The sequence below is a fragment of the Phasianus colchicus genome, chromosome 22 (assembly GCF_987193195.1).
Source record: "Phasianus colchicus chromosome 22, bPhaCol1.hap1.1, whole genome shotgun sequence".
Taxonomy (NCBI): Eukaryota; Metazoa; Chordata; class Aves; order Galliformes; family Phasianidae; genus Phasianus; species Phasianus colchicus.
Window position 1 is genome coordinate 860,675 of NC_143457.1, and position 26,749 is coordinate 887,423.

The 26,749-nt window shown below is 49.2% G+C and overlaps 1 protein-coding gene across 13 annotated transcripts in view; it reads right to left on the reverse strand.

Moving 5' to 3' along the window:
• EIF4G3 (eukaryotic translation initiation factor 4 gamma 3) overlaps positions 1-26,749 on the reverse strand; it is a 104,868-nt gene that overhangs the window by 40,959 nt on the left and 37,160 nt on the right. For 7 of the 13 annotated variants that reach the window (XM_090122891.1, XM_090122893.1, XM_090122892.1 and 4 more), the window contains 9 exons: positions 25,828-25,923; positions 21,365-21,397; positions 12,232-12,252; positions 11,263-11,442; positions 10,695-10,809; positions 7,619-7,719; positions 6,624-6,746; positions 3,213-3,312; positions 94-894 (listed from right to left, as the gene is read on the reverse strand). In XM_090122891.1, the coding sequence (XP_089979017.1) occupies positions 94-894; positions 3,213-3,312; positions 6,624-6,746; positions 7,619-7,719; positions 10,695-10,809; positions 11,263-11,442; positions 12,232-12,252; positions 21,365-21,397; positions 25,828-25,923 (1,570 nt within the window). Of the gene's footprint in view, positions 1-93; positions 895-3,212; positions 3,313-6,623; positions 6,747-7,136; positions 7,592-7,618; positions 7,720-10,694; positions 10,810-11,262; positions 11,443-12,231; positions 12,253-21,364; positions 21,398-24,467; positions 24,582-25,827; positions 25,924-26,749 lie in introns of those variants that run through there. The other 6 variants (XM_090122895.1, XM_090122885.1, XM_090122883.1 and 3 more) reach the window with 6 other exon arrangements.

Below are 26,749 nucleotides of genomic sequence, written 5' to 3' on the forward strand. Positions count from 1 at the left end.
CAGGGACAGATACAAATGGGAACACCTAACAGAACAGCCCCGAAGAGCCCTTCCTATGGCTCTGCCACATGCCCTGTGCCACCAAGCACTTACCTGGGACAGGACTCTTGCTAGAGCTCAAGCTCAGAGCCTCCATGCTCTCCTCCGGTTGCCCATCTGCCTCCATCTCTTCCTTCTTCTCACTATCTGTCAGCTCTTCACTAGGAGCAGTCCTTGTGCCTTCCTCTCCCTCCACATCTCCCTGAGCAGGGGGGGCACTGGGAGGCAGAGGCGGTGGTGGGGAAGGGGCTGTAGTGCTCAGAGCAACAGGAGTAGGAGGAGGGCTGGGAGCTGGGGCAGGTGGCGGGGATGGGGCTGCACGGGGTGTGCTGGGGGGGGGCACGGAGCCCAGGTCCCCGGGAGCTGCCCCTGGTTCCTGTGGGTCAGCAGTGAGCGGCACGGCATCCCCTGCAGCCACGTCGGCCCCACTCTCTGTGGCAGCGATGCCCTCACTCACTCCGTTCAATTCGTTTATCGTGTTTGTGCTAACAGTCACCGGAGCATCACCGGGTGCTGCAGCGCTGCCCGCCTCCTGGCACGCCTCGCCACGGGGCTCCTCTGTGGGCACAGGGTCCGACGTGTCCAGGCTGGGGAGAGGCATCGCCTCCTCCTTGGGGGAAGCGACTTCACATCTCTCCTCGGGGTCGGTGGTGGATGAGGGTTTAGCAGGAGTGGCGGTGGCAGCGGCTGTGAGTGGGGCGGGGGGCGGCGATGGGGCCGCAGTGGGGGCCGGCGGGGTGTGCGGGGGGGTGGGCTCAGCCACCGGCATGGCCGGGTCCTGCTTCTCTGCTGCGGGCTCTGCCCGGAGCATGGGAGAAGACGGCTTTAATACTGGGTCTGGTTTTGGCTTCTCTTCTGGGAAAGGAAAACAAAAGGCAATGTTACAAACTGAACACCGTTCCCCACTGTAGCTGCCCTCCCGGCTCCAGCTCCCCTGCTCCAGGAACTCCACAGAAGACAAAAATACACCTGAGTTGGGTTCTGGCACAGAGGAATATAGGGCTGTAGCACCGAGAGCTGGGCAGCTCCTGCTCCTGACAGACAAACAGGCACCAAGAGCAGCCAGCCACCTGCGAGCTCCCCGCCAGCATCGCTGCATCATGTCACAGCCGTGGGATGGCTGAGGTTGGAAGGGGCCTTAAAGCCCACCCAGCCCCATCCCTACCATGGGCTGGCAGCCCCCACCAGCTCAGGCTGCCCAGGGCCCATCCACAGCCTGGGGCACCTCCAGGGATGGGGCACTCACAGCTCTGGACAGCAGTGCCAGGGAATGCTGCCCCATAGCCGGTGACAGGCTCTGCTTTATGGCTGCCATGCATCGCATCATCACTGCTATGTGAGACACATTCAGCTTGTTCTGGACTTGTTAGTTCTAAGCTCCTGCACCTCCCAGCACAACAGACTGAAGGACGTAATTCCATTTTTGTTCTATATTTCAGCCGAGAGGAGATATCTTTTCCAAAGAAAGCAGAAACAAAAGCAGGTGAAGCACAGCTGCCACCAAACAGCACTACTGCTGCCACGTGTTTGTGGTCCAAAGGCTCAGGAGGGTTGGATTTGGATTCTGAAGGCTCTGTGGAACAATCCAGAACTGGTTTAGAGAAGAAAATGCGTCACCTCTGATTCTGGAACGTGGCTGCAGAGAACTCATGGAGCATTCCTGACATTTACAGCTCTCTATAAACATTGCCTGAGTATTCTCTCCCCAGAGATAAATGTGACTGCTCAAAAAAAAACAAAACAAAACAAAACAAAACAAACCCAACATTTGAAGAGCCCAGAAAAAACATTCTGGGAGGTAAAAACACAGCAAAAGTCATACAGCTGCATCTGGAAAGCAGTGGTCCAAACACACAGCCTTCAGATTGCACCTAATGCAGGGAGGACTATGCGTGCAGAATTCACTGAGAGAAGGAACCAGATGGGGATTTCAGAGCCAGGAGCAAACCTGGCCAAGGAGAAGCACATCTTTCCTTGGAGACCAAATCTCTAAGTCCTGGTGAGGATTCCCATCTGTGAGCGACCACAGAGACAAGGACCAACACAGGGCTGGGAAGGCCGAACAACAGCACGGGAGCCATTCATGCACGCTGACTCAGCCCGCTTACCTTCCCTCAGTGTGCCCAGGGGAGGCTGTGGGGTGCTGGGTGAGATCCAGCTGGACATGGGAACCCATCCCAGCTCCACGCTGTTTATCCAAAAATAATCGCTGGGCTCACTGCCATTTTTCCACCCTTTGTCCCAGCACAGATATTTGTGAGGCAGAGCTGCTGCTCACCAGAGCACACTGCAGTGCTCTGCACACGCCAGGGGCACTGACAGCACTGAGCAGTGCTTGCCCAAACTGCTGCAGCCCACAGCTCTGCCTGCCTGCATCCCTGCACGACCTGCACAGCCTGACAGTCAGGGACTGCTGCAACAGCTGTGAACCCAGAGCATGGACTGCTCGTCTTGTAGAGAAAGTCCAAGGATTCCAAAGGCTGCCAACAGCAGTGCCAGCTGTGCTGCTACACACAGTGCCAGCCCTGCATCATACACATTGCTCATTGAAGTTTTTAATGGCCCTAAAGTGTCACTGCAGGACCTGGTGCACAGCACCTCCCCTCCTCTGACATCTCTCCACACAGACAGCTGAAGACCCGCCTTCAAACGCGCATGAAACATAATCACTTCAGGAAACCTTTTCCATCTGTGCCCTGGTTTCTTTTTGGTGAGCCACTTCTGATACTCATGGCCCAATCACAGTTTTTCTTATTACTCTCACACCCAAAGGCCAGAGCTCTCCGGGCATCCTTAGGATGCTCTGCTATGGTTGATGAATGGCAGCAGCGATGCCAAGCCTCTCTGCTAAGAGCCCCTTCCTGATGTACATTTGTTTCTGAAGGGCGGCACGTGGGTGAGAGGAGCTTCTCACTTCTCACTGCTCTGGAATAATGTTCAGGACATATAAGCTTTAACACCATTTTTTGTTAAACAGTTTCACAACGGCAAATTTCAATTAATTCCCTTAGCAACACATTGTTCCATGTTCCACTGGAGGAATAGATGGCCCCTCCCCTTCTATTGCTGCTAAATGCCACCCCGCTTCTCTCCCTGCCAAAAATATTCCAACTCGAACAAGAAAGGAGAAAAATGACTAAAAATAACAGCAGAGGAAATATTCAATGACCAACCTTGCTTCAGGGCGATGGCAGGGCTGGCGGTGCTGGCGGTGAGGTGGCTGCTCTCCACTGGCCCATAGAGCACAGGGCCGGGCTCTGGGACCTGGCTGGGCTGTGGAAGGACAAAACAGGGCAGCAATGAATGTGAGAACAGAAAAACTGGCAATGTGAACGCAAGCAGGGAAGGGGGAGATGAGAAGAGCACGGGGAAGAAAAGAAAACCAAGAGGCAGGGAGAAAAGAAGAGAATGCCAGCAAGGAGGGAGCTCGATGCCTCCTATATGTAGAAACACACTGCAGGAGCAGCAGGTCACACAGCTGAGGATGCTCCTCCTGCAGAACCCAACCTCACAGAGCAGAGTGCCCAGGACATGGCCGTCCGGCTCCTTTCAGACACAATGTCAGAAATCCACGCTGAATGCACTTCCCTAAAAAGAAGCTCTGCCCATCTCCTCCCTTTCCTGGGACTCTCCTTTCCAACTTCTTCAGCTACTGCCTCTGAGCAGGGCAGAACGCTCTTGCTTAACAGAAATTACAGATGCTGTTGGGACAATAACTTTTAATCTGCTGGCCTGAGTGGGCTTGAATTTTCAGTTGTGTTGCATAAATGAAATTTCACTGGTGAGCTCTATTTCAGAGTTCTTCTGTCATTAACAAAAGTGGCTCAAAGTAGCTAATTAAAACGAAGCCTGGCTATGAAACAATGAAGTACTTGCATAGCTTGTTTAGAGCAGATGATTGGACATCACCGTTGCGCTCTGCATACAAATGACAGCTGATAAGAAATCCAGGTTTATTAACCTCCTCTTGAGAAGCATTCATTTTGTCCTGTTTGACTTAATTGTAGTCTTAAAATAGACTTCTGAATGCAGAAGTGACCCGGTGAGTGCCTGCGTTAGCTGCACCCCCCAAAAGCACTCTGAAACAGCTGTTTGCAGCTTGTCCACACTTCCACTTTCAGACTCTGGGGTCCATGTCAAGCTGGATGTGTGCTCATGGCAGCACTGCCCATCTGCACTGCTCTCCTGGTCCGGAAAGGACCCAACAGCCCCAGGTTTTCAATCAGCTTCATTGTTGGCTACGGAACAGGGACCTCTCAGGAGATACAGGGTCCAGAGCAGAATTTTTCAAGATTTATGAACTATGGAAAATGACAGTTTGGGATATTTGTGCTTTTTCTTAGTTCAGAAAAATGCCTTTTTTGTTGATTCGGTTTTGTTGTTTGTTTCTTTCCCTTTAGAGGCTGAACTCACCAAGACAAGATTTGGAAATTCCATGATAAATGGCCTGAGTTACTATCACTGTAGCACCCTAAAGCAAGACTAAAGCAGGAGGGCTTTAGTACAGACAGTAATGTGATCTGAGATGTACCATCAACCCCAGGCATGACCCATGGGGGGCATGAGCCAGTAGTGGAAACACCACGTCCTCCTCAAAGCCTTCACCAGCTTCAGCCTCCCCTGATTAGTGACGGGGGTGTTCTGGTAATGGGGGATGCTGAGAAGGCGGAGATACTGAACGCCTTCTTTGCTTCTGTCTTCAGTGAAAAAGCTCCCCCTCGGGAATCCGAGACCCTGGAGGTTCGTGAAACGGTCTGGGTAATGGAAGACTTCCCTTTAGTCAGGGAAGAGGTGGTCCGAGAGCGCCTGGGCAACACCAATGTTCATAAATCCATGGGACCCAATGGGATGCATCCATGGGTGCTGAGGGAACTGGCAGAGGTGATTGCTGAACCGCTCTCTGTCATCTCTGAGAGGTCTTGGAGAATGGGGGAGGTGCCTGAGGACTGGAGGATAGACAATGTCACTCCGGTCTTCAAAAAGGGTAAGAAGGAAGATCCAGGCAATTATAGGCCAGTCAGCCTCACCTCTGTCCCTGGAAAGGTGATGGAGCAGCTTGTGCTGGATTCCATCTCCAGACAACTGGAAGAAAAGGAGGTTATCAGGAGTAGTCAGCACGGGTTCACCAGGGGGAGGTCGTGCTTGACCAACCTGGTAGCCTTCTATGATGTTGTCTCTGGCTGGGCGGATGGGGGAAAAGCAGTGGATGTGGTCTACCTTGATTTCAGCAAAGCATTTGATACTGTCTCCCACGACATCCTTATAACAAAGCTGAGGAAGTATGGGATAGATGAGTGGACAGTGAGGTGGGTTGAGAACTGGCTGACTGGCAGAGCGCAGAGGGTCGTCGTTGGCGGTGCAGAGTCTGGTTGGAGGCCTGTAACCAGCGGTGTTCCCCGGGGGTCGGTGCTGGGTCCGGTCTTGTTCAACATCTTCATCAATGACCTCGATGAGGGGGTAGTGGCCACCCTCAGCAAGTTTGCTGATGATACGGAGTTGGGAGGATTGGCTGACACGCCTGAAGGCTGTGCCGCCATTCAGCGAGAGCTGGACAGGCTGGAGAGCTGGGCAGAAAAAAACTGGATGAGGTTTAACAAAAGCAAGCGTAGAGTCTTGCATCTGGGGAGGAACAATCGCATGCACTGGTACAGGTTGGGGGATGAGCTGCTGGAGAGGAGCTCTGCGGAGAGGGACCTGGGTGTCCTGGTGGACAACAGGTCGGCCATGAGCCAGCAGTGTGCCCTTGTGGCCAAGAGGGCCAATGACATTCTGGGGTGCATTAAAAAGAGCGTGGCCAGCAGGTCGAGGGAGGTGATCCTCCCCCTCTACTCTGCCCTGGTAAGGCCTCATCTGGAGTACTGTGTCCAGTTCTGGGCTCCCCAGTACAAAAAAGACAGGGATCTCTTGGAAAGAGTCCAGCGGAGGGCCACAAAGATGGTGAAGGGCCTGGAGCGTCTCCTATGAGGAAAGGCTGAGTGAGCTGGGCCTGTTTAGCCTTGAGAAGAGAAGGCTGAGAGGGGACCTGATCCAGGTCTAAAAATATCTAAGGTGTAGGGGGCAGAGTGGCGAGGCCAGACTCTTTTCAGCGGTATGTGGAGACAGGACAAGGGGAAACGGCCAAAAACTGGAGCATAGGAAGTTCTGCACAAATGTGTGCAAGAACTTCTTTACGGTGAGGTGACAGAGCACTGGAACAGGCTGCTCAGGGAGGTGGTGGAGTCTCCTTCTCTGGAGATATTCAAGACCCACCTGGACACCTACTTGTGCGACCTGGTGTAGGGAACCTGCTTTGGCAGGGGGGTTGGACTCGATGATCTCTGGAGGTCCCTTCCAACCCCTACAATTCTGTGATTCTGTGATTCAACCACCACTGCTGACACACACAAGGGGAGAGAGGGACTGCCAGCAGCATTGCAGCTCTGCATGTTACAAGCTGAAGGCTGCTAAAAATGACCAAACCTGGAGAAAAAAAAAAGCTTAAGGACACAGACAACTTAGGGAAAGAGCATCCAGGTGTTGCTGGTGTGGAGGAAGATAAAGAAGCTGCTCTAACAAAGGGCAAAGCCACACATTCATGCTGTTACCTGAGGCGGGGTTGGGGTGGAGGTGGGTCTGACAATGGGCGGCGTTGGGTTCCTGCTGCCCCCGCCGGACATTATTTCTTCTGTTATATCTTTGCCCCCCTGGTTTGGATCCCGGATCCGGATCTACGGTTTGGAACAAAGAAAGAGTTCGAGTGAGTCTTCCTTCACACGCTGTCCCTGGGGCTCAGGGGCAGGACATGCTGTCATCCCACACAGCATGAGATGCTCTGGACTGAGCTGATGCTCTGCAGGAGCACTGTAACCTGAAATGCATGTATTTCATCCCTTCATCTTAAAACCCAATTCAATCAAAATGCTCATCAAATACACCCACCTCTTCACTTGGATCTAAAGCAAGTGTGGCACAACTTTAAGACGAAATACATGCCTCGCTGTGCATCTATGGTCTCTAGGTTTGGAAAATAAGCTTAGCAAAAGTTAGACAATCTAGCAGTTTAGCTACAGAAATAAACTTGCCAGACAAAAAGAAAGAAAGAAAAAACCCCATATTACCCCAGTAGGAGATGCAGTGGCCTTGGCAGCCCAGATGCTGGGACAGGAGGAAGCCTTTCTGTTTTCCTCTTCCACACTGAGATGGAGCATGCCATCCAAAACCAAACACCCAAGAACACACTGACTGAGCACTCAACCGGCGCCTGAACCGCTGTCACTGCGGGTGGGAATTCGTCAGGTTGCATGGAATGAAGTATCAGTGCATATATTCTTCAGTGTATAGCTTGTGGGTTCTCATGGGCTGCAGAATTGTGTTCCCTCCCATCTGGCTGTGACGTTACAGAACAGCACAGAAAGGTCCCCCATCTGAAACTGAAATGAAGTAGTGCTGCGCGGTGCCAATACAGTGTGGGTGTGAGATGGAAGAGTCAGCCCCTCTGAAGATAAAGCTCAGGTTTCAGCTCAAGCCCTCACCCATTTCCTTCAGCCTTAGCAGCAGGGCAGTGCCCAGAGACAACGTACTGTCAGAGAGGCTCCCTTACCGTTTTTTTCTCTCTTTTTGCTGGTGGAGGCTGCTGCTGCTGCGTAGGCACTATGATGGGTGCTGACTGATACACCGGCTGACTTGGGTAGAAAGGTGTTCCTGGGGAAGGACAGCACAGAAATGATGAGACATTCAGCTTGTTAACAAAACAAAACCAAACACAAGAGGTGAAGCTGTTTGTCCACCTGCTCCTCCTGCCCTTCTTTTGACAAACACAACTTCCAGCTGCAAACCAGGCTCCCCACTTCCATTAAATGGGAGCTGCTGCTCCAGCAAGACAGGAGATGAGGTCACTTCTTCGTGTGAAAGCTTAGCATGTGCCTCAATGGCTGCTGAGACCCCTAGGGCAGGAAAAGCAATGTGCCCCCCTTGGGCTCCACTGCATGGTGACACAAAGAAGCATGGCCACAGAGAGCACTCCAAAATTACACCGCATTGCTAATTGCATGCCTGACATCCAACACCACTGCATTTTCTTTATGCAGTGAGACTGGCTCACGGAGAATGGGTTCTCTCCAGAAGTGCTCGACAAACAGGAGTATCACAGCAGAGCTCTCCTGCCCACATACCAGACTGCAGGCAAGTGTACAATGCAGGGCTGTTGTCTGTTTTTCCATGGATGCTAGATGGCCACTTGTTTTCACTCTCCTCTGAAGTAAGCTGATTTATTCTTCAGCTGAACTAACCTTTAAATGGGAATGACAATCTGCACTGTACTTTTGATGTCATAGTGACCACTGTAACCAAAACAGGAGGTTACTGCTATCTCAAGCAAGTGGAGAAATACATGAAAACCAGCGAACCCAGCCCTGCACAATCTGATCTGCAACTTCAAAGGATGCATTCCCTAAGCTGTCAGCTGGAAAACAAGGGCTGCAGCTCCAAAAGAAGGGCTTGTTGGAACATCCTGGGGTTTCCCAGGGTTCTTACAAGCGGGCAAGGCAAGGTAAATAACAGTGATATGCATTACTGCAAGACACCTATTTCTGCAGTCATTCAAACAGAGGAGGTTTGTCTGTGCTGACAGATCCTGCAGATACTCTTGGAGGGGACTGTGCTGCAACTGTGGTATGCATCACATATGGCAGCATGCTAGAAATGAGAAAGGGCTTCCAAGGCCGTTCCAAGGCCCTTCCTCTCAGGCCCAGCCAGCACGGGTTCATGAAAGGCAGGTCGTGCTTCACCAACCTCATCTCCTTCTATGAGTGGGTGACCAGACTGGTAGATGAGGGAAAGGCTGCTGATGCAGTCTACCTAGACTTCAGCAAAACCTTTGACATGGTCTCTCACAGCTTCTTCTGGGGAAACTGGCTGCCCATGGCTGGACAGGTACACACTTCTTTGGGTAAGAAACTGGCTGGAGGGCCGTGCCCAAGGGGTGGTGGTTAATGGAGTGAAGTCCAGCTGGCGACCTGTTTCAAGTGGTGTCCCCCAGGCGTTGGAACTGAGCCTATCTTGTTTAATATCTTTATTGATGACCTAGACAAGGGGATTGAGTGCACCCTCAGTAAGTTTGCAGATGACAGCAAGCTGGGAGGTGGTGTTAATCTGCCTGAGGGTAGAGAGGCCCTTCAGAGGGACTTAGATAAGCTGGATCGCTGTGCTGTGGTGAATGGAATGAGGTTCAACAAGGCCAAGTGCCGGGTCCTGCACTTTGGCCATGACAACCCCATGCAGCGCTATGGGCCTGGAAATGAGTGGCTGGAAGACTGAAGAGGAAAGGGACCTGGGGGTGTTGGTTGATGCTCGGCTGAACATGAGCTGACAGTGTGCCCAGGTGGCCAAGGGGGCCAACGGCATCCTGGCCTGCATTAGAAATAGTGTGGCCAGCAGGAGCAGGGAGGTGATCATCCCCCTGTACTCAGCGCTGGTGAGGCCGCACCTCGAGTGCTGTGTTCAGTTTTGGGTGCAAGAAAGACATTGAAGGCCTGGAACGTGTCCAGAGAAGGGCAACGAAACTGGTGAGGGGTCTGGAGCACAAATCTTATGAGGAGCGGCTGAGGGAGCTGGGATTGTTCAGTCTGGAGAAGAGGAGCTCAGGGGAGATCTCACTGCACTCTACAACTTCCTGAAGGGAGGCTGTGGTGAGGAGGGGTTTGGCCTCTTCTCCCAGGCAACGAACAGGACCCAGGGAAATGGCTGCAAGTTGTACCAGAGGAGGTTTAGGTTAGACTTGAGGAGGAACTTTTTCTCTCAAAGAGTGGTCAGGCACTGGAATGGCTGCACAGGGAGGTGGTGGAGTCGCCATCTCTGGCAGTGTTCAAGAGGCGTCTGGATGAGGAGCTGCAAGATCTGGTTTAGTGCTTGTGGTAGCAGTGGTAGTGTGAAGACAGTTGGACTAGATGATGTTATAGGTCGCTTCCAACCTTGTGATTCTATGATTCTATGATTCAAGAACTTTGGAAGAAGATGACTTCTGCCAAAGTAAGAGGTGCCATGGGACAGCCGGACGCTCACCCATCTGCATGCAGGGAGCCAGGAGAGAGGCAGCTGTGAGCTGCTGAGGGATGGAGGAGGAAGCCCCTCTGCTTTGTGGTGTGGCTCTAAGCCTCAGGGCCTGAGAAACAGTGTCACACACACTCAGCACCACGTGCAAACAGCCACAGTACACGGCACAGGGCAACCACACACCCCACAGCACCAGACAGCAGGTAAGGCACAAGGCTTGCCCTTCTCCCTTCTAAACACCAAATGAGGAACACGGGAACCAAAGATACTAAACTCTCCCTTACTGTGCACACATGGAGGGTATAGCTCAGAGAAAAGAAGGGCTGAGGGATGCATCAACAACACCTTAATCAGTAATAATGATTTAGCAGGGAATAACAGCCAGCCACTATTCTTGTTCACACGTGACTGTGGGTAGTTCTATGAGCTGCAGCCTCTCCTTGAGCATTCATACAAACAAAACTCCGTTACTGTGATTTTTTCAGGAGTGAATAATAAGGGCTGTGACACAACCAAATCGAGCAGCTATTTAAAGTTCAAATAAATGCTAATCCAGTTTGGTATTCTAAATCTTCAGCTTGACAAGTGCAAAGAACACGCCCAGGAAACCGCCAAGCAGAACTCACCGTAGGCGTTGGGGAACTCTCCAGGACCCGGCCCTGGATAGAAGGGGCCCGGCCCCGGCGGCTGCACAGGGTACTGCTGGGGGGGCCCGACATAGGGCGGGCCGCTGTGGCGATACTAGGAGGAAAAACATAACCACCTGTTAATAAAGAGATAGGAGATGGTGTGCTGCTGCATGAAGGAAATGTAACAAAGCCCTCAAAAATCAATAAAGATGCGGTTGTCAAACTTCTTTACAAAGACAAGCCACTCCCCTGCTTTCAGTAATACTGCATTCTTACACAGCCCGAGGTTTTAGAACTGTTAAGTCAATTTAAATACATCTATAGCATTTTCCAGGGAGCTTGATTTCACTGTTTCTGAAAGGACCTCAAAAACTAAAGGGATAATTTATTACTAATGCCTCCTTGCTCAGATGAGCAGATATTTCATAAAAGAGAAGGCTGGGGTCTAAATATGCAATGAGAGGTACATCTCTCTCCCTCTGCTTATGCTGCAGCAGTCATGGAGAAAATCCAGACAGAGCAAAGGTTGCTTGGCTTCTAGAGGGTCTGGGAAAGGTATCTGTACCTGTGGTATACAGTACTGGGGGGCCTGAGGCATGGGATACGGCATCGGCAGGTGATTAACCATCATGATGTGTTGGTTGGTCTGATACACTGCGGTCGGTGTTTGTGCACCAGGACGGATGGAAGGGCTGCTGTTCTGGATGGTGGCTCGTGGAGGCTGGATCTGAGGCCTCTGAAAAAACTGGGGCAGGGAAGGGAGAGAGGGAGGAGAGAGAAGAGAACAAAGAGTCGGTCAGTCCTTCTGGGGAAGGATGGGCAGCACCATTACAAAGGCAGACAATATTGCCATTCAGCACTACTTCCAAAGGGTTGCCACGCATTCAGAAAACAGCAGGACAATTTCTGACTATTTGTAAACAACAAGCTCATGCTAGTGCCTTCAATTTTTGCCAGTTGTGAAACTTTACATCTAGCTTTAGTTTGCGCCTACTGAATTGTATGCCCCAACTTTCACAGCAACTGCCAGAAACACAATTTCTGTTAAATATGCTTTTATAAGGTGGGCTGACTGCCAAAAGCCACCTTTATCAGGAAATCAAAGATCAAGGCAGCTGTTCCAATCTAACTCCAGAACAGCTGAAGGCCCAGCTTTACGAAGGCCGGAGATGCCCCATGCAAACCGAGCCACAGGACTTGTCTTGTGCTCCGTTTCCAGAAGGGTGGCAACCTCTTCCAGGTGCACCAAACTCCTCTACCATGTTTGCATGAAGTGATGCCCCAAACGAGTGGAACAGGTCCAGGAAATCAAGGAACCCACTGGAATGTGCTCAGGTCTCGACTCAGAAGCACTGGGAAAGACACCAGCATCTCGGGATGGAGCATTCACAGCACACCTCGCTCCGGCTGCGAGCCCTTGCAACCCTCAGACCCAGTTGGTAAGGTATGCAGACAGTCAGGCATTCACTAACAGAATAATGATGCAAGTGATAAAGAGACACTTATGCCATGCAGAACCAGGAGTTAAAATTACCTGTATAGGTCTGAATCCTCCCTTCAATAACGAAGCAAGCAGGAAACAGAAAGAAAGCCAATGGAACAGCTTACAGATCAATAGGAAGGAATAGGATTTAACATGCATCCTAACTGCACACAGCTCCATTCATCTTTCTGCCCTGCTGTGACTGAGCTCCTACACAAACAGCAAGAAGGACACTGAACTGGTGCAGGACTGTCCTACCAGAACCCCACATCAGGGGCAGAAACTCCTCTTGAAAAGTTTCATATGAAAGTACAGAAATTAATAAAGAAAAAAACATACAATAATTAACTGTAGGAATTGTGATGCTACACAAAGACTCTATATTTACTCTGCTCCTAAGTCAAACATCTTTCCTTTCTGGTCTCTTTCAATACTAAAGTAGATAAAGCAGTAACACATGCTCAAATCATGAGTTTGGTCTCCACTTCTGCATCCAGACTGGAAGGATAAGAAATGCCACATATTTAATTGCTAAGCAAAAAAATAACAATAATAAAATTAGGTCATCGTACATCACACCAAAGACTGCTGACTGATGAAGTGTATCAATGCAAATAGTTTGTGAGTAACTGCATCATGAGCGGTGAGAACCAAAAAAAGAGAGGGTAATTGCTGAAGGATGAAAGCATGAGCTGGGCTTGTCTGCCTTGGCATTCGGAGAGAACCGGGTAGGGCAGAAGGAAGCTGTGATGCCTCTAAGTGACATGACAATGAAATTAAAACGGTCGTTCTGGTGCTGCTGAGCGCTCTATGACACCTACAGTGCTCCCACACCAAACCACGTCTCCAGAAAAGCCAATCCCTGCTGCAGAAATCCAGACACAATTAAGGTGAGCACAACGCCTTACATCCACCCCTGTGAGCCTGGGTGTAGAACCATCACTCTGCTCCGTGTGACCCGGACAGAAGGCAGCTGCATGGGGACATCTGGAAGTGAGGGTACAGGAAGGGAACAGCAAGAGCAACGCTGCTCTGCTCCTCCACTAACACAGCTGTGTGGCTGTCTAGATGCAGGGGAACCACTACCTGGATATATGCTAAATTTATGGTGAGATTAACTGAATTCTAAAATTCTTCAATCCTTGAAGACATCAAAAAGTGCAAAAAGAATTCTAAAATATTTTCTTTCATTGCCGCTTCTCTTCACTATTCTCAGAGCTACTTATGAATGTGCAGAACCATCAGGGGGGATGCCTTGGAAGGGCCTGTACTCAAGGTTCAGGAATGAAGGAAATCATGTCCTTTCTTCCCCCACTGCCAACTGCTGAGTTATGACCATTGCTATGCTGTTAGCGGGTTGCAGAACTCTGGGAGAGCTACAGTACAGTAGGGAATGAAGAAGAAAGGGAAGGGAAGAATAAGAAAAGAGAAGAAGAAGAAGAAGAGAAGAAGAAAAGAAGAAAAAAAAGAAAAGAGAAAAGGCAATAGCCACCACGGTTCTGCATCTATCCAGAGTGAAGGTGGTGGAGATGGATGCTCCCCAGCAGCAGGGCAGAAGCTGGGAATCCTGCAGTAGTGCACGCAGGTGCCAGCCCATGCTCCTGCAGACACTTGTCAGGGGCCTGCTGGTAACACAGCACTGAAATGGCTGAGGAAAACCTGACAGCAATGGAAAGTGCTGGCTTACGGACAGCTTTTCCTTTCTGCCTCTGGCAGAGCATGAAACACAAAGGGTAGGGGAGACATGCTGGAAAAACTGCTCCTCGTGGAACACAAGCCAGCTCTCCTTTCTGCCTTGGCAGATGGAATGAAAGCATGCTCTGTACACCACGTTGGGTGGCGGCAGGCAGGACTGCCCTTCCACCGGGCACTCAGTAACACCAGGGGAGTGCCAAGATGCTTTATGGCAGAAAGAGAACCTCCAGCAAGGAAACTTGGGGTTAAGCAAGCAAACCAACCAAACCAACAACCTCTACACAACACTGCCCACACCACCACAGAGGGAGCTCGGATCCAGAGAGGAAGGAAAAAAAATAAGGTTCTCATTACTTCTAGGAAGAAGGACACAGCAAGAAAAGAAGCAGATCCATTATTCCAAACAAGACAACAGGAGGATGTGGAAGAGCCAGCCACAGAGGACTCCAGCAAAGTCTGCATTACTTTGAGTTATTCCAGTTCCTGTAAGTCAAATTAAAATACACAAGAAAACCAGATTTCAGAGCACTGTGCAACAGGTTTGTTTATGGGTTTTACTGCCCAAACACTGCACTGACAGACTTCTTGATGCTTTCTCCTCTCTTATGTCCCTTCGAAGCTAAACTAGCAATATTCAAAGTCATTTACAGAAATATTTTACTATGCTGATTTGGTCTGCTAAAAGATTTGTCTTGAAAGTCAAAGGGGGGCCCACACAGACACCATTTTCAAGTAATGCTAATGGTACCCTACAGGAGAATGCCAGGAGGTTAAAAACAGACATTCTGCCCCCCTTTCTTCCAGAAAAAGCAGAATTTGGCCTGGAGCACACAGTACCCACACAGAGCCAGAAAAAAGGTGCTCTGATGCTTCTGACAGAACCCTTCCCAGCCCACTGCCATCAAAAAGCCCTGTATATCCCAGCAATGGTCAAATTAGTGCAAAACACTCTCCAGTCAACAAGGAAGCAGAGAAGAACTGAGCTGCGGTCCTCAAGTCCCAGTCTCACTCCTCATCTGTCCACCTCTGCTAGCTAAACTCTTCCAGTCTGCTTGCTCAACAAGCTCTCATCATCTCAGCAGCCCTCCCTATATCTGCGCAAGGAAATCTTGGTGGAAAATAAGAAAAGAATAATCACACACATACCCCAGACATGGTTTTGCCACTATTTCCTAACACAGCAGTAATAACTCCCTGTTCCAACTGGAAATAACTGCTCTTGCTCATGTAACGATGGCATCACACGGGCGGTTCCAGCCAACACTTGGTATTTCCCTTGGTACTGAAGTGTGAGGGTCTGCTTTCTGTGATGCTGAATTGCACCTTGCTTCCACTGCACTGGTCCTTCTCACACAGGCTCCCTATGCTGCCTGTACTTCCCAGCCTTGTACTTATTAAGTTTGCTGCAGACATTACCTGCTCTTTGTGCCAGGTGATCAATGAAGGAAATCCACCATGAACCTCCTGCCTACTCTCTCAGCACTGCTCTGCCACTTACCCAATCAGTCCTTATAGACATCCCAATATCCTCTTATTAAGCATATTCTGCTTTAATTTTCCTCCCTCACACGACTCTGTGGTCCCAGGCACTGCCTGCTGAAGAGTTGCCGTAAGAGACACCAGATTTCCAAGCTGGCAAATAAATGACCAAAGCAAGTGCCAGCCTCCTGATAAACCTCTGCTGCATCTTAATTGATTTCCTATTGACTCCAGATTTCTCAGTCCTCACTCCCAGGGAAATGCTCTGAAAGCTCTACTGAGCAGTGCAGCTCCCGGGGACAGCAGAGCACATGGCACGCACTGGGCACTGCTCAGATTGCTCCACTGCAGTGAGGCTGGAAGCTGCAATGGTCCACGGAGCCCCGCATAGAACTGCAGAGAAAGGCAGTAAAAGCAAAGCTCAACTTGCTGGCCATAAGTCACCAAAAGGTTCATTCATCCCCCATGACCAAATGAACTCTGGCAACAAATCTCCGACCTCTCAGCACCGCAAGGCTCTGAGCACGCATCAGCACGCAGCTGATGCCTTCGCTGTATAAGCCACACTCAGAAGAACTCACACAACCCCAAATAAAACTGCAATGAGCTACAACTCAGCCTGCCACAACCAGTAAACTCACCTCAAATACAACTATAAGCCATGCAACCTTTGAGTTTATACTTACATTCATTTCTGTTTTTAATTATAGTGGCCTCTTCAAAGCATCCATTCTAAAATATCCCATGTGCTCCTGAAGTTGTTTCCCAAATTAAAGGTTATTCTGCATTTTTAGACTCCAGCTTCAAAGAAAACTGCTATTTCCAGTTGTGAGGATCCGAAGCAACAAGGTGACCCAATAGCTTCATGCCAACAAGAATACAAACACGGACACCCTGTGCACACAGTGGGATGTGGGATTTCCAAACCCAGACCAAGGCAGCACCCCTGGGCTGTGCAGGAAGCCACAAGTGGACAGCAGATGCAAAAATACCGCTGCAAAATCTTCGATTGCACCCTTCTGCTCCCTACTAGAATGCCAGGCTTCCCAGCTATGCCTCCATAGCTGTGCTACCAGCAGCAAGGATTAGTTACGCACATTTGACTTTTAATCAGAAACACTGTGGTTGTTTCCGTCGGACTTCAGCTGCTATTCACTCAGCACAGCATCCTAAATCTCATCTTAACATTTTCTGTCACATAGACTTCGATGACACCTGCTATAGCACTGGCCAGATTGGGACCACTGGAGCATTCCCAACCAAGAAGAGACTGCTGATACAGCTGCCCCCACCATCTTCAGGTGCTTGAACCGTGCTAATTTGAGGACTCCGAAGATTTAATAATTACAAGAAATAACATTAAAGAGTAATCCATCCCTTGACTGCAAAAGACGCAGGATCAATAACAGGCATATTAATGGCATCGCACAGATCGTTACAAACCTCGTTGTGCTGCTGCCTTCCTGCAAGAACACGTTACATCGCCCTAAGACACAGCAGCACCACTGTGGGAGATGCACTTCGGAGTCTTTAGGGTACAAAATCAGCCTCAAAGCCTGCTGCTCATATTCCATGATTTTTCTCTATTTCAGCAGACTACATTTTCCCAGTTCATGGAAGAAGAATAATCTATATTAGACTCAAATTCCTCCTCATGTTGGTTCTGCAATGAATTCACCCCAACAGCTGTCACTCCTCTGCACAGGTCAGTAGCAAAAATCCCTTTCTCCATGCCCTCAGTCTGCATGGTGGGCAACCACTGGCGTTGGGATTAAAAGTTACAGGGTGCCCAAGTCAGGAAAACGGTTGGGAAATTACAAATGCTAACTGGTGACAGGGTCACAGCTGGATCCAAAGAAAGTTTTAACCCGTTATGACAGCAGGGAGCTGCAGTGCCATCAGTGAGCCCTGCCGGCACTGTGAGCATCTCCTGAAGGGATGACCTGCCTCACCACAGAGCCAACTCTTTCAGGTTCTGCTTCCACCAACCTGGTAATCATTACAAGACTTATTAACAAACCACAATTTGTATTAGTATCAACCTATGAAATAACTATTGATTGACAAACACAATAAAAACAGAATCACAGGAGTTGGAAAGGATCTCTGGAGATCCCCCAGTTCAACCCCCTGCTAACTCCCTGGAGCAGGATGCCCAGGAAAGCTTCCAGGTGGATTGTGAATATCACCAGAGAAGGAGACTGCCCCACCTCTCTGGGCAGCCTGTTCCAGAGCTCTGCCACCTCCAAAATGAAAATATTTTTTCTTACATTCATATGGAACTTCTGGGTTCCAGTTTGTGCCCATTGCCCCTCGTCCTGTCTCTGGGCACCACCAAAAAGAGCCTGGCCCCATCCACTTGCCTCCCACCCTGCAGACATTTCTAAGTGTTGCTCAGATCCCTCTCAGCCTTCTCCCCCCCACACTGAACAGCCCCAGGGCTCTCAGCCTTTCCTCACACAGGAGATGCTCCAGGCCCCGATCTCTCTGTAGCCCTCCTGGGCTCTCCCCAGCAGCTCCCTGCCTGCCTTGATCTGAGCAGCCCAGCACTGGGCTCAGTGTTCCAGATGTGGCCTCCCCAGTGCAGAGCAGAGGGGAGGAGAACCTCCCTCGTTCTGCAGGTCACGCTCTGTGCCATGCACACGGGGGTCCCACTGGTCTTCCTGGCCACCAGGGCACACTGCTGGCCAACAAGACACCAAAGTCCTTCTCTTCTGAGCTCCTCTCCAGCAGCACAGCCCCCAGTCCGTACTGATGCTTGCAGTTGTTCCTCCCCAGGTGCGAGACTCTACACTTGCTCTTGCTGAACCTCATCAGGGTCCTCTCTGCCCAACTCTCCAGTCTGTCCAGGTCTTGGTTGAATGTCACACCTGACATTCAACACACCTGTCAGCCGCTCCTCCCAACTTTGTATCATAGCAAACTTGCTGAGGGCGCATCTCTCCCTTCATCCAGGTCATTGATGAGGATGCTGAACATGGCCAGATCCTGTACTGACTGCCAGGGAACATCACTAGCTACACGCCTCCAACTAGATGCCACTGATCACAGCCCTCTGAGCTCTGCCAGTCAGCCAGTTCTCAATCCACGTCACTGTCCACTTGTCTATATCATACTTCCCAAGCTTGCCTATGAGGATGTTAAGGGAGACAGTGTCAGAAGTCTTGCTGGCATCAAGTTAGCATTCACTGTTCTCCTCATGACCCGGTCACGACATCATGGTCAAGTATGATTTCTTCTTGCTGAACTCATAGTGACTACTCTTGATATTCCTTCTCTTCCACTTGCTTGGAGATGACACCACAATAAGCCGCTCCATCACCTCTCCAGGGATGGAGGTGAAGCTGACACACAGAGTTGCCCGGCTCCTCTTTCTTGCCTTTTCTGAAGATTGGAGTGACAGCGGATTTCCACCAGTCTTCAGGCACATCTCCCATTCCCCACAACCTTTCTGAGATCATAGAGAGCAGTTCAGCAATCATTCTGCCAGCTCCCTCAACACCCATGACTGCAGCCAGTCAGGGCCCATGGATTTGCATGTGTCAAGTTTGCCTCGATGACCTCTGACCAGATCCTCCTTAACCAAGGGGAAGTCTACCTTCCTCCAGACTCTCCCTTATCTCCATGGTCTGCAATTCCTGAGTGCCAGATTCAGTAGAAAAGACCAAAGCAAAGAAGACGTTCAGTAATTCTGCTTTCTCAGTGTCCCTTGTTACCAGGACACCCACTAATTCAGCAGCAGGCCCACACTGTTCCTGGTCTTCCTTTTGCTACTGACATACTTAACAAAGCCCTTCCTCTTGTCCTTGACCTCCCTTGCCAAATTTAATTCCAGCTGGGCCTTAACCTTCCTGACTTTATCCCTGCATGCCCTGACAATGTTTTTATATTCCTCCAAAGTGGCCAGACCCTTTTTCTACACTCCATAAGCTTTCTTCTTCCATTTGAGTTTTTCCATGAGCAAACTGCACATCCACATGGGTCTTCTGTGACCTTTGCCTGATTTCTTACTCACAGGGATACACAGATCTTAAGCTTGGACGAAACGATGCTTGAATGTCAACCAACCTTCTTGGCCCCCTTACCTTCCAACATTCTAACCAATGGGATACTTCCAAGCAATCCCTGAAGAGGTCAGAGTTGACTTCCCTGAAGTCCAGGATTGCAATCCTACTTATTGCCTTGTTTCTTCCATGCAAGATCCTGAACTTCACCATCTCATGGTCATGCGTATCCAAGGCTGCCCCTAATCTTCATATCCCCTGCCAGTCCCATTTTGTAAGAACCAGGTCCAGCAGTAATCTCTCCTCACTGAGTCCCCCATCACCTGCGTCAGAAAGTCATCTTCACTGTGCTGCAGGAATCTCCTGGACGCTGTGCGTGTGGCAGTGTTGCTTTTCCAGCCAACGTCAGGGTGACAGAAGTTTCCCACCATGCATTATCAATATCATATAATATCAACACAGAGACGAAGTTAAGGTCAAGAACAACAATACCTAAACAAGACACTCTGTCATTCTGCATGTTGCACGGTAATCCTTGCAAAACATTCCTCCACCACTGCCTGTCAATGCAATCCCTTGCCATGCAAAAAATCATTTCCCTCTCTCACATGATGTTTGCCTGCAAACAAATAATTCCAGCAAACACCTCATTCTACTCTTTAAGCCTTTTTCTGTGTCCTGCTCTGGAAGGGTGCATGCCTGCCTCCTGCTCGTTGAGGAACAAAGCACAAAGCTGATCAATGTCCCACTTACCTGCTGTCACAAAGGCATGCACTGCTGTAGCACCAAGCCCCTCAGACCAGCAGGAGTGATATGACACCTACAGCTCTCCTGGAACACACCTTCTGTGACGTAAGCTTGTCCCAACACTGTTAGAGTTAACTAAATTATTTTTTTTCCACTAATGTAGTGCAAACAGATGGGCTCTTTTCAAGGAATCACGGAATAGCCATGGTTGGAAGGGTCCTCAAGGATCATGAATTTCCAACCTCCCTGCCATAGGCAGGGCCACCAATCTCCCCATTTAATACTACTCCAGGCTGTCCAGGACTCCATCCAATCTGGCCTTAAACACCTCTAGGAACAGGGCATCCACAACCTCTCTGGGCAGCCTGTTCCAGCACCTACCTCACCACTCTCTCTGTAAAGAACTTAAGAAGGAAGAATGACATGGAAATGACCAAGCTGGGAGAGACTTCCCATACCACTGTGCCCCTCCTCTGCTGCCCCACACACCCAGGTGGCTCACCTCTCCCCCTGCTAAAGCTGCAAGAGGGAACAAAACCAGTCCCCAGAGACACCTGACAAAACACTTCGGCACAGACGATGGTTGGGGCTGATGGAGAAGACAACTTTGGACAGGTCAGAACAGAGCTGTATGTCTGTCCAGATCCCTCTGCTATTTTGTCCTCCCTACCAACAAGGGCTCCTCTTGACTTTCAAAACTATTCCTTACTTTTGCTCCTCTTAGTGAAGTGATGATGCCCAGGAATGCTGAAAAGATTCTTAATGTCTGGATTTCATATACTGAGGGAAAGAAAACACTGAGCAATGTAATGACAACAGATAACCAGGAATATACACAAGGAATGAATGAATTTGAATTTCTGAGTTTAAAAAGTAGGATTTTCGGAAGGATGTGAATGCCCAGCTTGCGTCGAAGTCTTCAGCTCAGGCAACATAATCCACTGGGTGCTTTGAGAAACGTGAGCTTCTAGCGATTTGAAAAGGCAAGCAAATCTCACACATACCTGGCAACCTCTACGCTTCTCCATTCCTATAGAAATGGTGTAAGTGGGGTGGTTAATGACTGCAAGTGACACCAAACTGGAGCTACGTGTTACTCCGCATTGCAGGCAGCTTGTTAGCGGGTTATGTGGGTGCTAGCAGCTAGGAACGGGGCTCCGAAGCCGGCCTCCGCCCCAGGTTAGTGGGTGACAGCCTCTGACCACCCCCTCCCCCAGCAGATTAGTTTAGGATGATAATGAAGGGGCAGGGTACTGTACCTGGTGATGGGCAGGTCGAGGCCCCGCTGCAAACTGGGGAAAGGCGGGAGAAACAAACACAAAAGGAAAGGCACAAAGAGTCAGAAACACCACAACGAAACCAAAATGTCACACTCTATGCAAAAATAAACCCACAAGAAAAACCACAAACAGTCAAAGCTCTGCTGCAGGACAGTGACAGACAGGTACTGAGATAGAACGGGTGAACACCGCTGCGGGGAGTGTGCGCTGCTGCGGAGCTGGCGGACAAACAGCCAAAGCTGCCGGTCGTTTAGAGGTGCTCTGGGGCAGTGCAGGCATTCATTACCCTGCCCAGGGAAAAACTCAAAGAAGCAGCGGTGAAGGTTTTCAGCTGTTTATAGTGGAGGTAAACGGTGAAAGCAGCTGGCCTCAGAGCCACTCCCCAGTCCGTAATGGGGAGGGGTTGTCAGCCCGTCTGAAGGACACGGGTTATGCCCCCACGGGCACTGCTGGCACTGGGAACAGGAGAGCCCCCAGCCCCGAGCGTGGGGCACATTGCTTCCCACCCGCCTGGGTTACACAGGGAGAAAAGCATTCAGAATTCAACATGCTTGGTCAACATTAAAACATCTTCCAATAAGTAACAGGTTGTTAAAATAAAAATGAATGCAAGAAATGGAAAATATAAATAAAGATGACAAGGTATCCTCTTAAAGAAGCCAAGTTAGGTACTTCAGCTCTTAATTCTCAGCATAATCAGCAGAATTCTCAGATGAGAACAGGTACACCTATGGGTGACAGCTCCAACAATTAAAGGGAGCAATGAGACCAGGTCCCACTGCGATGTTTCTCTGCCCAGCACTGCCCAGCGCTGCCCCACGTCCCCCTGCTGGGACTCTGAGGGCTGCCACAGATCCCATGGTAGAAAAGGACTAATCAGAAAAGTGATCAAAACTGGCTGCTCATTACTGACTCTTGTAACAAGAGAATAAGTGGAGTGGGAATGACTTCCAGCCCTACATCCCTGCTATTTCAGTAGCATTAAATACAAGATGCAAGTTTAAATATTCACTGGTCCACCTGATTTTCTCCCTAATAAACATTTTAATCACTCATTTTCCATGTCTCTAATACCGATGTTCACACACTCCCTCTACCTTCACCTCACTGCAACATCTGGGTGGAAAGTCAAAAACCTTCAGAAATGAGGAAATGCACACACAGTGACTACCATGAGAGCTCACACAGAATCACCTGCACTGACTCACCCAATGACATCCCCTCCCCCAACAGCCACTCCTGAACAATCTCCCTTGGCTTTCCAGATAAGAAAAAACACAGAAGGTTCTCAGCTCTTCAGACCAAAAACCTGCTGACCAGCAGCTGCTGTGGGAAACTTCAGCCTGTGGGAGCCTAGTAGAGATGGATGCACTTTGGGTCCCTGTTCCTCAGGAAGAACTCCCCCAAAAAGTGTTGGGCATTTGAGAAGAAGGAATAGCGCTGATCCTGGAAAGGCTGAGAGAGGCCTTTCTGGTGTGGCTGCACACCTTGCTATATGCCAGTGAAAAATAAATACATCAGATGTGTTTTAGAAGCACTAAAAAGAGCATGATGGGGTACAAAAGCCTCGTGCTGCTTAACCTGAGGGCCAAAACGCCTCTCTTATCACTGTTCTGCAGGAAAGATTTGTTCTCAACAAGAACTGATGCTTACACCTTAGGAAGCCAGAGACTATGCCAGCGTGAGCAGCAATGTGTTACAAGAAAAAAAACGTAGATAAATAAAAACAAAACCTCAAAGTTAGTGAAAAATACCCTGATCTATTTGCACTGGTCACCACTGGCTATTGATTTTTTTAATTTTTTTTTTTTCCTTTTAAAAAAAAAAAAAAACAGTTCAGGTTGACAGGATTCATTCCTATTAGCAGCTGTAAGCAACAGAACAAACTGTAGTCACTGCTGGCTTGGATTCAAACAGATGCTTTGCTCTTCCGAGGGCTGTAGGATGAAAGGACAGCTCGGTGGGGAAACCTGGCAGCATGCACCTGGGCACGGCCGCTATCTGCTGCTGGTGGTCAGGCGCAGGGAGCACCTATCCGGAAAGAGCCACTGCTAGATGGCACAAACACCAGCGTGGGCTTTGGCAGATGTACAACAGGCAGCCGGTGCTGCCATCACCTAACAGGTCATCTGCAGCAGTGTCAGTCAACTTGAATTTCATTCTCCTTCCCCCTGCTGGAGCTGCACCTTGACATTCCTGCTATCCCACAGCGGCAACGCTAGGAAGCTAATGGGGACAACACGTGAAGCCAGTTGGGATTGCAAAGGCAGTTGTCCTGGGAGGAACAGAAAAGCCTGAGCCGTGCAATTGCCAATGGCCCTGGGATGCAGAGACCGCATGGAGGGAGCTCCAGCCGCACCAGCAGCATCACCGCAGCGGGACGACGGAGTCATGTGTGGGTGGCAGGGCCATCCTGCCGCCTTCCTCTGCCCTCTGCACCCCCCCTCACCACCAAAAAAGAAGGTTAAAAATAAATGAATAATAATAATAATAATAATAATAATAATAATAAAGTAAACCAAGGCCAAAACAAAATGCAAGAGTGGCCCAGGAGTGGCTGGCCTTGCATTTGTTTTGGGGTGGGGGGAATGGAATGTTATGTGCGTGGCTTTTAGTAATGGGGGTGGAAATGGTCACTAGCAGAGCAGATGGCAAAAACTGCATACATGAGAGTTAAAAAAAAAAAATGGTTCAAGACCACAGAGAAATGACTGACAACTGCAGGCAAATTCTTCTTCAGTACCTCTTTAGTAATGGCCAAACCTCTACAATTTGACACGTTTTTGGTCAAATCTCCTGAAAACATTATCTGCTGAGCAGAAAACCCAAAGTCACTCTGGTCTCCATCCTCACAGGTCAGACCCTCCAAACTTCAACTCAACTTTGGATGTTCTGTCGCCACTTAACCCGGCAGGAACTGCCATGGGAGCTCATGCTTTTAGCAAAGAAGCAAATCAGTGCATTTCTGTAGATCAGCCAACAAAAAGATGTGGTAAAAAAAAAAAAAAAGAAATAAAGAAATAAAACAGTGCCATCGGCACAATTGCCTGCAAGAAGGAGTACAGTTTGTTATATTGCTTACAATGCAGTATTTTATCCAGCCTCTTCCAGCCAGGGACCTGTAAACCGGACTCTGTTCCAAAACCTTCCTCCTCTTCCAGTTGTCTGTGCAATGTATTGGCACTGTTCTGCTGGGCTGTCAAAAAAACTGGTTTAGAGATGCAGCTCTTCAGTCAGGTTTTGCTCCAGTTCTAACCATATCAATTTATTTTTGCTTTTCAACAATTAAAGATAAAGACGCTGAATATACTTACTGAGCAAAGAGCTTTACCATCAGTATCCCATGCTACTGATCAGAACAGGGGACTAGGAAAGTAGTGGGATCTGGTGGGGTCCCCATCACCTCATCAAACCTGGCATTAATTGGCTCACCCATGGCACAGAGGTCAGCAGCTCTCAGAACTAACCCTCCTGCAGCCTCCTGCAGAACCCCCAAGAGTGGGGCACGCACATCAGTGCGGTCACACAGGGTAAGCTAGCCCTGTACTGTACCTGGAGGCTTTCAGTTGCCACGCTTCAGCAGCATTCATCTTACTCTAAAAAGAGAAGAGTGCTGGGAATGGTGCAGTGGTTTCACAGGTAACCTGAAGTGTTGCGACGCATATGCAGGTTCACAAGAGATGCAGGACTGCTAGTCCTTTGGCTACCTGAGGCTTTCGGCACCAGGGCAGCACGCTAGGAGGCCTGCAGCATGGGGCTAAGCATGCAATGCCACAGGAAGGTCTCCTAGCACCACATGGTACTGCACTACAAGCTGAGATTTGCCAACAAGAGCTCAGGGAACCAAAGGCTCGTCACAGCAGAGCAGTACAAAAAGATTGCGGAGGACAACCAAACCTGAAGGCAGATGGAAGGGGGTTTGCCACAGCAAGATGGAGGGACACAGAAGCTCTACCTTCCATGAGTGAGCACCTACCTACAGCTAAGAGATAAATGGGTAGAACTGATCCAGTGGCACTGAGTAAAGTCCACAGGCCACTGGGGACTGAGTGTGGCTGCAGAGAAGCGCTTTCATTTACTGATCTTTGTGCTACCACTTAGCAAATACTTCCTTAAAGAGAAAAAAAAAAAATGAAGCAAAGAGAAAGACTCGTAATGAATCTAATTTTAAAATGAAGTGAACTTGAAAGCAACTATGCTAAAAATAAATCATGTTATTTGAATGTAGATGAGAATCCCTCCATCGTTTCTTTTCTGATAAAGAAAATTATCCTATGAGGACAACGCCTGCATATTCAGTCAAGATTTGCCATTTGGAATGTGCTTCCAGTTCGGTAAAACTGACTTTCCAGAGAAGTGGCCAAGTGCTGCAGACGCACATACACACAGAGAACCACGCAAACAAGGAAGAAAAGAGATAAAGCAAAGGTGAGCTGCCTTACCGGCGAGCGGGTCTGAGGCTGAGTGTTCATTGTTTGCGGGGCTTGAGGGTACACCAGTGTGGTTGGAGCTGCATTCTGTCCTGAGGGGTAAGGAGCCTGCCAGGAAACAAGAAAGTAAACACAACATGAATGTACCCAAGGATTTGTGCCAGAAGGTGGAAAACTGAATGCATCATCAAGACGGACCGTTGATTACCATCAAGATAAAGACAACACACAAACAGATCGGGTGATTATGATGGCAAAAGCCTTCTCTGCCAAGGATCCAACCAAATGAAAGTACAGAAGTGCCACCATGGAAAACATAGTGACAAGCACACACCAGTGCAACTCTGTCATCACAACTTTGTGGTCTGGTCCCTCTGGCCACGCAGTTCCCAGAAGGCTGCTAGAACCTATTTCCAGGGAGAGCTGGAGCTGTAGGCATATCTGCCAAATCCTCCACAATCTACAAGTAAGTTCATCTGCATTTACTACAAACCACTGCTGCTATAAAGCATTTGCAACACAATGAAACCTCCGAAATTGTTACAGCTGTGAGACAGACCATTGGCTACGTAAATTTTCATAGTTCCACTGATTTCAATGGGTTGTAACAATTTGTACTACCAGATGCTCTCCCCCCATGTTATTTGCCCAAAGAAATAATGAACTATAGCTTTAGAGCTATACCAATCACCGTTCTAACAAGACATTCCTCCTTTCTGAGGATGTTTTCTTGGGGTACTCGCCCTTAAAAAAATAGCAAGTACAATCATAGCTTACCTTTTCTTTAAATAATAATGTCATAAAGAAAGAAGAAAGAAACTTGTGCAACAATAGTTCCACAGTAATCAAGACAGGATTTGCAGCAGGGTTGATGATCCAGTGTAAAGCTTGGAGCTCAGTTTCAGGCAAACAGCGCAAGCAGTGGCTTAGGAAC